Here is a 15,989-nt window from a genome sequence, read left to right as displayed (position 1 = left end):
CTCCATCCATGGTCAGCTCCATCCATGGTCACCTCCATCCATGGCCACCTCCCACCTTCAGACACCTCCATTCACAATCACCTCCCATCTATGGTCGCTTCTTGCCTATGGTCACCTCCATACACAGTCATCTCCCACCTGTGGTCACTCCATTCATAGTCACCTCCCACCTGTGGTCAGCTCCTGCCGGCGCTGCCCTCCCAGTGTGGCAGCCCCAGCCCACACCGTCCTACTCAATGCCCATTTACTCTGGCGGGGCCCAAGCATACAGGTGCTTGTGCCCGGCACTGTCTGCTAGGTCTGTGGACAAATCCTAAGGACCATCTGGGGGCATCAGGAGGACAGGTCCCCAGGCTCCACCTGAGAAACAGGGACGTGAGTCTGGGGTCCTGGGGTGCCAGGCCCCGCAGGCACCCATGATGACCTGTCTCGCTGGAATTGGCTTGCAGCTCCCTTCTTGGGGAACCTGCTGCAGAAACCGACCTCAGTGCCTCCTCTACCTCCAGCCACACTGCGGACCTTGCCTGGTGGAAGCCCATCCCCTTTCTCAGGCTGCGCTGCAGACAGAGGCGCTTAGCATGGTGGCCACGGGACTCCCAAGTAGTGTGGTCCTCAGAGATCTCCACCCAGTCAGCCACACCAGCAGTGGCTGAGAACTGTTGAGCACCGCATGGGAGGCAGAAGAGTGCGGGGGAGGTCAGCCGGACCGGACTCCCGTTTGTTTAAAGAGGTTTTCGCTTTCAGGTTAACAAGATCACCTAACGGGACAGCAGAAGCAAAAGCAGTGTCCACATGCACATAGGCGTGCACACTCACGGCAGCCTGCCCTGGTCTCAGTGGTCAGTGCCGGCCCCATCCCACCCTTCTTCTCCAGCAGGACCGGGCCGGGTCTGGCTCCTCTGAAACCCGTGTCCCCATGCGCTCTTCAGGAAGAGCTCAGGAGTGTGGCAGGGCTTTTTCCACCGTCCTTCCTCTGCCTGGACATTTACTGAGATTCCAGGCCCTGCACAATGGCTGGTGATGGATCAGGACACAAATGCAGTCCAGCCCAACGCTCCGTCCTGCAGTGGACGCGGGTCAGGCCCTGGCTGACATGGATGGGGTGGGGGACGGTGAGAGGGGGCTCTGCCCCACGCCCAGATGCACAGACAGCATCTCGAAAGCCACGTAGGGCGGGTGTGCATTAAGTCGGTGACCACCCGTTCAAGGAGGAGCGAGGCAGAATGCAGGCCCAAGAGCTCATGAATGACACGGGGGTGGGGAGGGGACACTGCAGGTCCTCTCACCTCGGGGGCCGCCAGCCTGCTTAGGCCCTCAAAGGGCAGGGTTTCCCACAAATTTCCCGTAGGGATGCTTCATTGGTATTTGCAATTTAAATACATAAAAGCACCTACCAAGTATTCTGGGAACAGAACAAAGTGTTCTGAGAATTTCTACCAATATTGATCTAGAAACGTCATTGAAGGTCAAAGGCTCCTCTGACTCTGTGAAGAAGGTGGACGCCTGGCGCACACGGTCACCCATGGCTCTGCCTTAGTGGGACACCAAGGTGACGAAAGCTTAGAGGCAGCTGGCCTCAATTCTAAGCCTCGAGCCTCTTTGCTACTCTTGCAAGCACTCTCCCATGGAGCTGTGCCCTAGGCACCCCAATCATTAATCCCTTCAGTGAGTCTCACTGTGAGCTGCATTGGTTCCCCAGCTGGGCAAAGGTCACCCCCTGGGCACCTGTTCCTCACCCGGCCCCGACTTCCTGTGAGGCAGGTGCTGTGGACAGGCTTCTTTTGGGCTGCTCCTGCCGGAGGCAGGAGTGTCTCCCACACTCTCACCTGGTAGCCAGGGAGATGTGGCTGGAAGGCACAGGGGGACAGAGCTAGTCATGGCCAGATATAACTTCTCTCCATGAAGACAGCAGCGGCGGTTTCCTGCGCTTAAAAATCTTTTTCTAATCTAAACCGGTGTCATATAACACTGCCTGCACGGAGAGCTCGCCGAAATCGCGACAGCATTACCTTCACCAAAGTCTGGCCACGTGGGCTGCACTGTGAGGCAGGCACACAAGAAGTTGTCCTCCTCCACAAGTGACCTTCAGAAACCCTTCAGGGGTCACCTCACTGTACCACGAGACGTGACAGTGTCTCGAGGACAGTCCCAAGACAGGTTTTCCTCTAGGGAAAGCACAAAGTGTGAGGCCTGCGGGGCACTCAGCCACTGTCCGGCTTCTTACAGCTCAGAACATTGCTGAAGTAACTGTGTCTGCCTGCGCCGAAATGGGCCAGGGCATTTCAGCGGGAGACTCGGACTAAAGCTCAGGTTGGAGCTGAGCAAGTGCCAAGCACCTAAAACCACGGTTCTTCCCACTGTCCGTGTCTTGCTCTGTAAAACACACAACCTGGGGCTCAGGGCTGGCGTTTGAGGTATAGCCCCTGGGCGACTTTCTGTGCCAGGCTGCAGGTCCACAGCACTGCAGGGAATCGGGTGTCAGGAAGCCGAGTGAGCTGAGGCCCAGAGCGAACTTCAAAGCACAATCGCAGGGCCTCAACGGGGTGTCCCTGCTTATATTAAAATAAGTTTTTTATCCTTTATTTTAAAAGATTACTAGATTTGTGAAACTATTAAAAATTGCCTCCTTATACAGATCAAGTTTTGACTATAATTTCTATTTGGACAATCCATCAGAAGCTGGCTTTGAAATTTATGAAAATATTATTTGCCTAAAAATAAGGCCGCCAGTCTCAGGAATGCAGTTTAACTGCATGGAGAACCCTTTGCTACACAATTTAATTTTCATAAAACAACTCATTTTTTAAAGGTTTCAGAATAGGAATTTTGGTTGAATCTGTGCCTGGCAGATCTGCTGTGAGTTGAAATGAACAAATAAACACGACCAAACCGTCTGTTGAGAAAACTCTGGCACGTGAGGAGGTGATCTCCTTGCCGAGCTGGGCTCCCTTTAACTCTGCCAGCATCAGAGTAGAACAAGGCCCCAGCTGCACCGACGCCCGGTGACTGCACTTCCCCAGAGGGATCTTTAAGGGACCCCTTGGGTTTTCAAACCAGCCCATGTGAGCCCCATGGGAACTGCCCGATCAAGGAGACCTCTGGATCCTCCAGTCCTGCCGCTGTCTCCCACGGACCAAACCGCAACCGAGGAGGAGCCCTCCAGGCCCCAGGAGCCGACCGAGCCACTGCTCCACCAAGATGAATGCAAGCAGAAACAACACCAGCAAACACTATTCTCTTAGGATCCTCAAACCCAAACATTCTGGAGTGCACATGCCAAGATTTATAAGCAGAAGCAGGAAGTATGTTGGGCCCTTCAAAAATAAAATAAATCCCTCATTTGCTTTGGCTGTGGGCTCCTACTCCTTCCAGACTCCCAGCCAGGTTGTCACATGTAAGACATGGCTCCTCGAGGGTCAGTCCTGGGGACACCACCCACCTCCCTGTCCCTCCTGGGCTAGCTGGTGGCCTGAAATGGACAAAGAGAACGGGAAGTAATATCTGCATTAGCCAGAACCAAATTGTACCAACAAGGAAAGCAGACCTCTGCAAAAGGCATTTAGTATTCTCAGAGCCCAGAATGAGAGGTGTTCATCTAGGGAGCCTCTCTCTGTTACTGTCACTGGTAAACGATGTGACTAATCCTACACAAGGTTTAGATGTCTGAACGAATCTCAAATGGAAAAGAGGCACCGCGAGTCCAAACAGGAAAATGGAGCGTTTGAGGAAGGAAATGCGGCTGTGCGTCGCTGCGCTGGTCGTTCTGGGGTCTCTTCTGCGCCCTGTGCGTGACTCTTCCTCCTGACCGCCTCGAGCTCCTGGTCGCCCCGGGCTTGTGTCCCCAGGGGCTTGGCAAGGCCTCTGTCCCTGGTGACATGGTTCTGTTCAGGAGAAGCTCTGCGGGGCACACCTGGTCAGCTCAGCAGATCAGAGGAGACCCCTTCTCGGGGTGGGCCGGCTCACACACGCAGTCCACTCGGTTTCCAGACCTCTCACAGACCTGGAGTCTGAACTGTGCACGACTGCCCACATGGGAGAGGCTGAGACGAGGACGTGAGGAGCAGCGTATTCCAACGAGCGGGCCCCGCCTGGGTGCGCTTCCTTTGACATTCAATTTAGTATTCACAAAACCCCGCGGTGTATTATTATTCACGCCTTTCTTCCTTTATATTCTTAGTGGTGTGGACTGAAGCCGGGCCTTACAGGTACTAAGCACACACACTGCCACCGAGCTGCACCTCCTGCCCTTAACCCAACTGGCAGAAGAGAGGAGAGAACCGCGCGTCAGGGCCCTGGAGTTCCAGCAGGACAAGGGTGCAGGCAGCGACCCGCCTTTAGACATAAGGGCAAATAACTCGAGCCTAGAATACTCAGGGGGACTGTTTACTACTGCTGAACAAGGACAATTTTTAATGATGCTTTGAGCAACATTTTTCAAAACTATAAATATTATACAGCGAAACTCAAACATAAAAACAGTCAAAATTCAAATTCCCTGTCCTACAACTGTAAAGTCAACAGAATTGTAAAGTCACAGTTTTATACCTTTCTAGAACTTCTAGATGTGAATGCAAGTTATTGCTAGTAGCTACTCTGCTACAACTATCTTTTTTAAACCATGTACCTTTCTTGCCCTAAAAACAATCAGAATATTCACATGCAGTGTGACTGCACATCCTTCACCCTTTGGGGTTTAGGCAATATTAAAATTTCTCATTCACATCTGTTTATTGGATTACGCTCTCACTCCACTGTCTTGTTCTGAAATAGGCTTAGAGGGTAATTTTCTGCTTATTAGTGAAGGACACAAATCACTTGCCATAACTGAGAATTTTCTTCCTTTGATATCTTAGTGGCTAACATTCTCAATTAAGTAATTGCTATTAATGTCAGTTTTAAAGGTTTAGTTTTTCTTTTTTTTTGTGGCACTGGGTATTGAACCCAGGGTTTTGCACTGAGCTACATTCCCAACCCCTTTCTATTTTGAGATACAGTCTCACTAAGTCGCCCAGCTGCCCAGGCAGGGGTAGAACTTGTAATCCTTCTGCCTCAGCCTCCCCTAGAGCTGGAATGACAAGCATGTACTATTGTGCCTGGTTTATTTTCTTGCTAAGGTTTGTGACTGAAAACATTTGCTAGTTCCAGGTGTCTTGTGTCAAATGTCCAAATCAAGTATTTTTGAGTAAATTTTTTCTTTGTAAATTTCATTTCTTTTTCATTTAAAAAAGCAATGACTTTTAAATTGATGTCACCTAACCGTCTGTGACACTTATCAGGCTACGACAGTGTCCAGAGCAGGCTGGGGACAGTGTGAGGAGGAGACTGACACCCTTCCCACACTGGGGGGTGCATGTGAAATGCTTCTGTGATATGATGACTTTAACTCTTCTGGAAAGACACGCGATGCAGCCCGTATGTCCATCCACAGACGAGAGAGGAATTTAAACACAATGGAGTACTACTCTGCCATAAAGAAGAATAAATTTCAGTCATTTGTAGGAAAATGAATGCGCTCAAGACCATAATGTTGTGAAATAAATCAGACACAGTTTTAAATATCACATTTCTATTGTATGAAAACCCAAAGAGTAAAATAATTTAAAGAGCAAAAGAAGGGTAAGGGATAGGGATCAGGAGATAGATCTGCAGTGGGAAGAACCAAGACACGGAGGGGGAGGGGAGGGAGGTAAAAAGCGTTACGATGTGTTACGCATGTCACCAACTCCCCACTATGAACGCAGTCGTTCTGCACTGCAATTGTGCACTAGCAAAAATGCATTTAAAAAATAAAGAGCTCCCAGTCCGAAGTACTTCCCTCGTTCTTTCTCCCGTCCCCTCAGCGCTCGCATTTCTCCTCTGGAGTGCTTTCCCCTGACCATGGTGCGCTGCAGCTACACATGCAGGACACAGGGTGAGGAGACGGAGGAATGCGTCCCTCCAAGGAAGACACAATCTGCCTCGCTAGACTATGGCCACTACTTCTCCGCCTGTTCCACAACACCAGGGCTGCAGACCAAGTGGGTCTCGACCCATGGATGACTGCAGCGGGCGGCGGCTGAGGTAAGTGACTCTGGGTGACCACATGCACCCTGATCCTGGGCTCACACTCCCAGGGTGGCCTGCGGGACCATGCTGGGTGACGGCTGGGGTGTGGGGAGGGCGAGGCCCAGTCCTGTCCTCCCTAGAGCACCCAATGGCCTGGCCGAGGTGTGGGTGCAAGGTTGCCCCTTGGAACCGCACGGGCCACTCTGCCAAGTGATTGGGGTGACCCCTCCGCCCCACCGCCCAGGGCCAGCGGGAAAGTGAGGCGGGATCACTCGAGACGTGGTATTTACCAGTTCCTCATTCTCAAACTCCGGGGTGTCCTGGGCTGTTTCCTCCAGCGCAGGCTTCTGGACCATGCTCCTGCAGACGAGCCAGATGGTCAGGCTGGCGATGAACATCCCGATGTCGGGCACGAACACTCGGATCCCGTTGCCAGCGTCAGCGCCCTTCAAGCTAGGGAGGGAAGATGAGAGGTGTTTAGCTGTTTCTGAGTGTGGGGTCACATCTTGAAACAGGGTTCCAGTCCTTGGTGCTTTGCAATAAAAGATGTCCAGTTTCTGCCAAGCCAGCACCAGGAGGCTTTGCACTGACCTCAGATCTTACAGAATCTACCAAGAAGCAGGAGACCCTAGTGTAGACCCTACACCGAGCCTGTCAGCACATACCACGTATCCAGTATAAAGGCCGCTGTCTGCAGTCTAGCTGAAGCCGCTTAAAACCGAGCATACGCGGGCAGCTAGAAGATCCTTTATTATAAATGCAAACCGAAGCTCGAAGGGAAGACGGAAAGCACTAACGCAGTTTTGGGACCCAGGACCTCTCTGCTGTCTGCACTCTCGAGGGACTGTCACCCACGCTGCTCCAGGAAGGATGGGTCTAGGGCTCTTCCTGTTTTAATGGTAGAGAAGCCGCGTGGGACTCAGCACAGGTGGGCTGAGTCTGAGTGTGACACCAAAGGCCGCCCTGCCCTGCCCACCATTGGCGGACTCATGACGGCCACTGTTCTCTTGGGGTGACAGAGAGGGTGGCTTTGCCTTCCCTGTCTCATTCCAGTGAAACTCCAGGCCATGATTTTAGAAAACATGATGGATACACTAGGTGTGCAGTAACACTCATGGGGCATTGGAGGTGGAGACGCACATTTCCACTGAAGGCTGTAGTTTGAGGACAGCAGTGCCCACCGACACAGATGGTCTCACCCTGTCCAAGACCTCAAAGCGATTCTGGCCTGCAGACAGCAAAGGAGGTCTGCTTGTCTCGGGTCTAGGCACACGGAGCTGCCCTGAGCTCGCCACCACGTGTTGCCTGTCTGGACGGGGTGTGTGTGTGTGTGTGTGTGTGTGTGTGTGTGTGTGTGTGTCTGGCTCTGCTGCGAGTGTAGACAGAGCTCGGAGCCCTGCAGACTGCCCACACCATTCTGCATGTGGCAGGCCGGTGTGTCTCTCCCCACAGAACTGGATGATGGCCACGGTGTCACTGCGGTCACCAGTGACCCGGCACACAGCACTTCCTGGCCCTGTGGTGCTTGGTGCCGGCATCCAGAGCCACGTGGCACTGACTCCTGGCAAAGTCTCTGCTCATCAACCTAAGGAGGAACAAACTCAGGCAAGGACACACAAACGAGAGGACATCGGTGACCAGATAGCCACGCAGATTTAGGGGCACAGAGAGAGTCAGATGGGGAGCCCAGGGTCCCTGCAGTGCCAGAACCTCCCAGGGGGCAGTCGTGGAAAGTGCATAGGGGAACGTAAAAGGAGCATTCAGTCTTACGGAGATGTTCGTCAGCCAAAAGGAAGTAAGAGACATGGACACACATGCCATCAAGATGTATACGTATAGTCACCCTCCGTGTCCATAGGGGACAGGTTCTGGGGGCTGTGGACACCAATGTCCATGATGCTCAAATCCTTGATGGCCAAGACATAGTGTCTGCCCATGACCCAGCTCATATCCTGCACACGAGAGGATATGTGCATTATCCCTGGTGACTTGTGACATCCGATACACCGTAAGCGTTACAGAAATAGCAGGTGCCCTCCATCATTGGGGAATTTTACAAGAGAAAACACACGTATACATTCAGTACGGGTGGGATTCTCCCCAAGTGTTTTCCGCCTGTGATACTGAACCCCACACACAGGTCAGCTACAGAGGACTGCTCATGTATGTTCACATACACTCGATCCGTTGCAAGTCATACGCCTTCACGACAGTATGCATTCTGGTAAACGCGTTTAAAAATAATGAGTACCAACTTTGGTAAATAACATTATTACTATTACATAAAAAATTTACATTTACACTTTGGTAAATAAAAATCATTACTCTCCACCATGTACTGAGTACTTCGGTGGGAAAAATTTTGCACATATTATTCATCCAACCAACCCCCATGTACAGGGAGCCCTTTCACATAAGAAAACATTAAGCCTTCAAAGGTGACAAACTTCCCCAAAGTCACACCGATGCGGAGGTGGCAGGATTATGATTCATTTCGATTAGTCAGAATTTGTGTGCTCAAGGCCCATGTCCTCATCTGTGTGTCCATGTGGTTTCCCTCCGAACCCGAATCTGTGTGATCGAGAGCTGCTGGAGCTCACATTTCACCTGCGGTTTTGAAAATCACTTGTTGTTTACTATGTCACTAACATTTCACAATTATCGGTAATTTTTAATTATCATCATGGTCACTACTATTATACACAGAATCTTTCCATTTTCTTTTTACTATACTACGGTACATAAAAGTCAACACTTAATTAAATAAACGTCTCCTAAGCCAGGATCTCCCAGGACTGCTCCCTCAGACCAGGCTAATTTGCTTTTTTGTAAGGACGGCCCAGGAAAGGTACTGCTCTGTAACAGCTGCATGTTTATAAATGGCTCTGAACTCTCATTCCACAAATAAAACAATCATCACGAGTCCGACGTTTTAAGAAATGGAAAATGCCTTTTATTTTGGGCAACTCTAAAAGAATTCCATTAAGAAAGCTTCATCTAAACTAAATGCATGATAATGACCACTGGTGATGGATGCTCTTCTGGGAAAATGTGGAAGCTCACTGCAGGCTTTCAAAGCGTGCTCCACATGATCAGATGGAGCATGTGAATTATACCACTAGAGCCGGACAAAGAAAGGGGTCACAGAAAGCGACCAGGAGCCATGGTGTGGCTGAGGGGAGGCGCGGCTGTCCCTGAGCAGGGTAGGGTCCTCAGAGCCACGGCAGCAATTCTGGACAATAGATTTTTACAGCTGTTTCAAGTAAGACAGATTAACCAAGGCGCTGTACGAAAGGCAGCACCAAGCTGAGCTGGAAAATGTCCCTGAGGAAGGAGGGGCGGCCCGAGCCCCAGCCCCAGCTCCCGCAGCTTCGCAGCTTCTCACACTGCAGCTCGGGACGAGGCGGTGGAGCCAGAGCCGAGCCTTCTCACCTGCAGATCACATTAGACTCCGGTTCCTGCCAGTCACTGTGAGCTAACAGCTCCGCTTTGTGCTTCTCCGTCCCCAAAGAGGCGTTTCACAGCATGTGTACGTTTGGGGAATGCGCGAATGTGGTTTGCAAAAGCAATCATTCTGCCCACTGTGCTAGAACTCAGCTACTGGATCCGAGCTGGGCTCCGACTCCCATTTAGAATGGAATCATTCAGCCGCGGAGGCACTAACCTCTCAGCCCGCCTGCTGCGTTAACAAGGCCACGCATTCATCACACACCTGGCAGAAACGACGAGGCCTCGGAGAGCAGAACGACACTGCGCACCACTAGCAGGCCACACTCAAGCTGGCCACACTCACCGTCCTGCTTCGCTGCTTAGAGAGCTTTACAGGAAGTACGCCCGTCAGAGCGCCCATCCTCAGAAATGTTGTGCGCTGACACAAAACGAGAGAAAACACCAGTTTGGGTCAAGTAAGTGCTGGGAACCCATGTTGCACATTATTATCCTCAAAGACTTGAGAAGTTCTGAGGCAAAGTGATGAATCTGAATTCATTTAAAGCAACATTTGGCAAATTTATTTGAGCCCAAGATGATTTCTTAAAGATTTCATTTGACCTCTACCACCATCTATAGAGCAGATGGTCAAAAATGAGTTTTGGAAACTCTAGGTTAGGGAATGCACCGTTCTAGCAGTCTGATAAAGTAAGTGTATAATTTGGAGGCTGTACTGATGTACGGCTATTCCCTGTACTCTTCATCTTAATGTTTGAAGTCAAGGATGCCTCATTCCACTCTCTCAACTAATCACTCGATTATCCACGCATTTGCCGAGCAAGCTCTTAAATTACAGAGCTGGAGGAGACAGATGCTCTCTCCGCATCTCACGATCACAGAGACCAACACACGAGAGGCTGGAGGACAGGCTTGCAAGCGGTGGGCAGGACCTTGTGGGGTCTCGGGCTTCCTGACTTTTTCCTCCCAGTACCCACAGCAGCCGGCTTTCACCTCATCCGACTTCCACCTACTGAGGCTCGAGGGTCTCCAGGGTCCGTGGGTCACAGGCTGGAGTGACCCGTTTTCATTCTCCTCAGCTCCACCCCATGCCCTCTGCCTTGCTTTGTTCTGTTACTCACCCAGCGCCGCACCTCCCGTGAAGGCCCCTGAAGACGTGCGGTGCTGGCAGATCCGCGAAGAATCCCTGAGCTGCACTGCACACGGCAGACTCTCCTGTGCTTCCCGCTGAAACAGCCCTGAGCTCACCAGGTTCCTCGCCCCACTGATCTTTCTTCTGATTCTATGCCGAAATCAGATTGTGCATGTCCGTCCACTCCCTTTTCCTCCTAGATAGCTCCTCTTCAGTATTCCAGCGCTCTTCAAAACTAAATGCTACTTCGTAACCACCTTTCTTCACATGCTCTTCACCTTGAAAACAGGTGCTACTGCCCCTCCAGCAACCAGGGCAGAGCTGAAGGCTCCTTCCTCCTGCTGAGAACCCGGGAGTGGGCTCTGTGCTCCCCAGACGGCCCTGGCCGGCCCACCTCCCCTTCCCTCCCCGCACCTGGTTCTGGCCTTGGCATCCTGCACAGTGGCCTCCTTGCTCATCTGAGTCTCCTCTTTGGGCCAGGCCTGGGCAGTGCTCCCACAGTTCAGTTTTTAGAGGCATGGAGCAGATAGTGCCGGGCCTGCGCCTGCAGGAAGTGTGCTTCTCCTGAGCAGGGTGCAAGTCCTGTTGGCCTCCTCTCTCACAGTGGTCGAGCCATACTGAATGCAGACATCTAGCGTGAGCAGGCCTCTCTCCGCTGAGCAACGTGCAGCTTCTCCGTGGGCCAATGATGCTTCTGAGTTCTCGCCCGCCGAGACTCCCTGCCCGCTCTCCGCTGTGCGGCCTCCTGACATGCTCCCCACACTCACCCCTCCACCCAGCCAGCCACTTGCTCCCGCAGACGTCACACTCCAGTGGCCAGCGCTGTGGGTCCCTGGTAGTCTGCGATCTGCCTTGCAGAGGCCCTGTGCCTGCACCTCCATGCTCCCTTCTGGGGCCCGGCGGGCGATGGTACCCAGTGAACAGGCACACGAGCCGGTGGACGCATGCAGACCCCAGATAGGACACACTGCCCTCCGTACCCCAAGACTTCACCTTCATTTCCCAGGGCCAGAGTTGGTGCACAGCACAGCGGGAAATCAGCTGAGAGCTGGCTCCAGGATGGGGAAGACAAGACAGACAGTGACGGGGGGAAAGATTGCTGTTTCCTTGGAAATGGCACAGGGATTCCAGGGCTCACAAGTAAAGTCCCAGTTTATTTGCACATGCAGACGTAATCGCCAGGATTGGAAATTGTACATCATTAGGATAAATGTTTGGTTTTGATAAATAAATGTTGGAGAAAACACTTCAAAAATGGAAAAACAAGTGTGCTTCATGAACATGGAACGGCCCAGTGTGGCAGAAATTTCTATTCCCGAGTGCAAATCAAGTTATCCAGGACTGAGTGTGTGCGGGGCACTGTCCCGGTGTGCGGCTGGGCCGTGAAGGTGGGTGGAGGGCTCCACTCAGCAGGTGAAGGCGGCGCGTTGGAGAGTGCAAGGATGAGGCCTTGCCGCCAGCCGAAGGGTGTGGCCCACAGGACGCCAGCTGCAGGAGAGGTGGGGATGAGGGCTGTGGGGCGCTGCCATCTGAGTGTGAGGTGCACTGGGTATGCTCAGGTACACGACTGTCACTCAAGCTGAAGTCACCTGTGACTTTCACCCAGAGACTAGCAGTGCTGAAGGTGTGATCTCACAGGTGCTGAGTGAAGTCACCAACAAATTAGACTGCCCAGGGTTGGTGTAGCACATGGGGTAAATGCACGTGCACAGCTTTCCACACTAATTATATGTTCCAGGGCACTTAACCACAACTAAATTTATTTTGAGTAAGTTCTGCATTTGGCTAGGCAGGTTTGTGTAGACGTCCTGCTTCTGTAAATCAGTAAGATCAGTGTGTACATTTCCCGCTCACACGTTGACCTACATTGTGCTGTTTCCCAAGCTCACACCACGGACATGGGTCACACTCACAGCATATCTTAAGCAGCATCAGACATTTGTTCTCTGAACAGCCAGGGTTTCCTCTCTGAGGCTGTGGCAGTCCACGGAGCTTACTGTTCACAGAGTGACTGTGCCTCTTAAAAGGGATTCGAGGATGCTGGGCGTCAGGAATAAGCTAGCTGTCCAGAAGGAGAACAGACAGACCAAAAATGCAGAGGTTGAATGATGGCACTTCCCAACTGTAAACTATTACAGCAATAAATGAATGCAGATATATACGTGAGCTAAGTCCATGGTGATGAATAAGGATGTGTCTCACAAACAAGACAGTGAACAAAGTATGTAGCAAATGTGAAAGATTAGGGATTATATAGAGATCCACACATAAGGAACTAGATGAAAATAGCAAGCATATTTCAGGGCAAGAAACAGAGAGACAGTTAACTGTATTGGTGCTGTTCAAGTTCTTAAGCCTGTTGGAAACTCATCAGTAGATATAAAAGTGTATCATTAAAGCTTTGCATTATTTTTTTAAGTCAGAACACCCACACTGCTTAGAATGCCTTTGGGAGAGTACATCTGAAGGACACGGTCAGTTGTCTTGTCAGGGGCGACAATGATCAACTGATGCTCTAATGGCCATAGCTGTGTTGGCTCAGTAACCAGTAATCAAAGCCTAGATGAGGAGCGAGACAGGTGGGGGGGCTTTATTATTCTACGCTTCATTTTCTCACCTTATAAGACGATGTTTTCCCAACTCTAAAGTTTCATTTTGACTATGAAAACACAAATCCAGGAGGTGGTGGGATTTACACAGGAACAGTGGGAAAGAAAACCCCAAAGCAGTGGGCAGCTCTGAGGGCTCCTGCCCAGCCTGCCAGGCCCTGGGCTCCACCCTGACACAGGAGCAAGACATTCCCAAAGGGTACCCAGTCACACAGCCCCTGGGGAGCGGATCCCCTGGCTCTGCTGGTAGAGAGCTCAACTTTGACTGAACTGCAGTAATGCAATTAAAACATCAAATGAGCATTCTTTAAACAAATCAGAGCTAGTGAAGGCTTGGACGTTATTTTTTGGTGGCTTCTGAAGTTCACAAAATTGTTTCTCTTAAGCTTAAGTATGACCCTGTGTGATCCAGGTGCTTTCAGTAGCTTGGGTTGCAGATACAGTACATGTGTATCTAGTAACAAGGACTTCATAAAAGACACACAGATACTAGGAATGGACCTCACATTTTGTTTCTTCACGCTTCACATTGTATATTTGTGTCAAAAGTGTATAAGATTCATTTTGTTGGACTTCTAAATGAATCCAGCTTAAGAACATTCTCCCAGAACAGAACTTGTTCATAAGTCAGGAATGTACTGTACTGATACAATACTACTACCCAGTTCAACACCGCCATCCAGTTCAACACCACCGTCCACTTCAACACCACCATCCAGTGCTTCTCCAACACTATCACCCAGTACAGCTCCATCCAGTTCAACACACCATCCACTTCAACACCACCATCCAAGGCTTCTCCATCCACTTCAACACCACTGTCCACTTCAACACTACCACCCAGTACAGCTCCATCCAGTTCAACATCACCATCCAGTTCAAAACCACCACCCAATACAGCTCCATCTTATTCAACATCACCATCCAGTACACCACCATCCACTTCAACACCACCATCCTGTACAGCTCCATCCAGTTGAACACCACCATCCTTTTCAAAACCACCATGCAGTTCAACACTACTGTCTGATACAATGCTATCAACTGATACAAAATTCCATTCAAAGGTGCCCATACTGTTCCACACTCCTTTGTGCCTAGGACCCTAACCCAGGTCAAGCGTTACATTCAGCCTTTGAATCTCATCCATCACGTTGGAACTGGGATGACTCCTTGCTTTCTGACCTCATGCCCTTGACAGCCCAAGTGGGCACCATCTTTCATTATATAGGATGCCTCAACCTGGCTCATGGTTCTTGTGGCAAATACACAGACCGAACACTGTGTTCCTCTTGGTACAGCACATCAGGGGCACCCTGACCTTGGCTCAGTGACCTGGTCAAGTTGGTGAATGACAGCCTTCTCTGCTGAGGTCATTATCTCTCTAGATGCACTTGACCTGCCTTCTCTGCTGAGGTCATTATCTTTCTAACTGCATTTGACTTGCACTCTGTAGGGACATATTGCAAGTTATATCAATATCCCATTCCTTATCAACCTCCTTACACCAAGCTCAGCAGGCATTAAGGATTCCTGTGCTTATCACACCCCATGACGATGCCACCAAAGAGTGATTAGCTATGTCCTCCATTATTAATCGGTGTTCCACTGCAAGCAAACACTTCCCTTTATCTCCAGTTAATTAACTGCTTAGCTAACGGTTATCAGTGTGCACCCTGAATTCCTACTTTATTAGATGAGTCGTGTTTTGAAATTGCCAGTTTGCTTTGATGCTCAGGTTGCCCTCGAGCTGTGAGAGCCCTGTGAGCTGGCTGTTCCAATCACTCACTGTGTGATCCCACTTTCTGATGCAGTAAGATCTGCAGGACTGTCTTCTTTCTGCTCCACCCTCTCCCTTCCGCCTGCCACTTCTCCAAGGAGCCCCTTTACTTTGAGTGGAGTGTGGCGTTCAGAGCTGGTACTCCAATCCATGCTCTTGGAGTGGCTGCTGCCCCTGGGGGTCTGCTCCGTGGACAGAAATGGGAGATATCTGTGCAGACCTTGATTCACACACACGGACACTGATAACTCTTTCTGTACCTTCCTGTGCATATTTACTTCAAAAACTCGTGCACTCATTCTAATTCTTTTGGCTTTGATTCAATACCCAGGACTCTTTCTAGCCTCTGCACTCCGAGTTTACAAATCCTTGCTCCAATCCTGAGAAATCTGGCTCACACCATCCATCAAATATTTTATTATGTATCCAGTCTGTTATTTGTTTAATGTGACTAATTACCAAACTTCTGCCGCTGCCTTATCCACTTTCCACATCCACCGTCCCTGACAGGAAGCCGCTGTCATGCTGAGGACTGCCCCCCCAACACCTCACCGTCTCTGACCCCAGCAACCCAGCTCCTGCAGGGGATGACACACAGCCACAGCCAGCAAGTCAAGGTGGCATGGCTGGCTTCATCCCCACTTGCATCGCGGCAGACACAATAGGTGAAGACTTGCTAGGAGAGGGAAGAAAGGAAGTGGAAAGACAGACGGTTCAGCTCTTCATGGGCTCTTGCAGTGGGGAGGCTGAAAGGAGACAGAGGCAGGGACATGTGTCGGTCTGTCACCCACAATGCCTCGGGGTCCACATTCAGCTCTTCCTCTCTCCCCGTGGACTACTGCTTTCCCCCATGCTGTAGCTCATCCACTGAATGCAGTACCACTGACCGAGTGCACGAATACAAGAGAACAGCAGAGACAGTGATACCGCCTCCGTTTAGAGCAGGAAACGTGTTCTGATGAAGTCAGACTAAGAA

General features: G+C 50.8%; 1 protein-coding gene across 3 annotated transcripts in view; it reads right to left on the bottom strand.

The window, feature by feature from the left end:
- Positions 1-15,989, bottom strand: part of Piezo2 (piezo-type mechanosensitive ion channel component 2) — a gene marked incomplete at its 5' end in the record, with an annotated part of 338,525 nt that overhangs the window by 141,960 nt on the left and 180,576 nt on the right. For all 3 annotated transcript variants that reach the window (XM_013514699.1, XM_005372584.2, XM_013514720.1), the window contains 1 exon segment: positions 6,336-6,498. In XM_013514699.1, the coding sequence (XP_013370153.1) occupies positions 6,336-6,498 (163 nt within the window).

This window comes from Chinchilla lanigera, unplaced genomic scaffold, assembly GCF_000276665.1.
Source record: "Chinchilla lanigera isolate Chin_1 unplaced genomic scaffold, ChiLan1.0 scaffold00001, whole genome shotgun sequence".
Classification (NCBI taxonomy): Eukaryota; Metazoa; Chordata; class Mammalia; order Rodentia; family Chinchillidae; genus Chinchilla; species Chinchilla lanigera.
The sequence above is the reverse complement of the archived record's forward strand: the minus strand, read 5'-3'. Positions and strand labels throughout refer to the sequence as shown.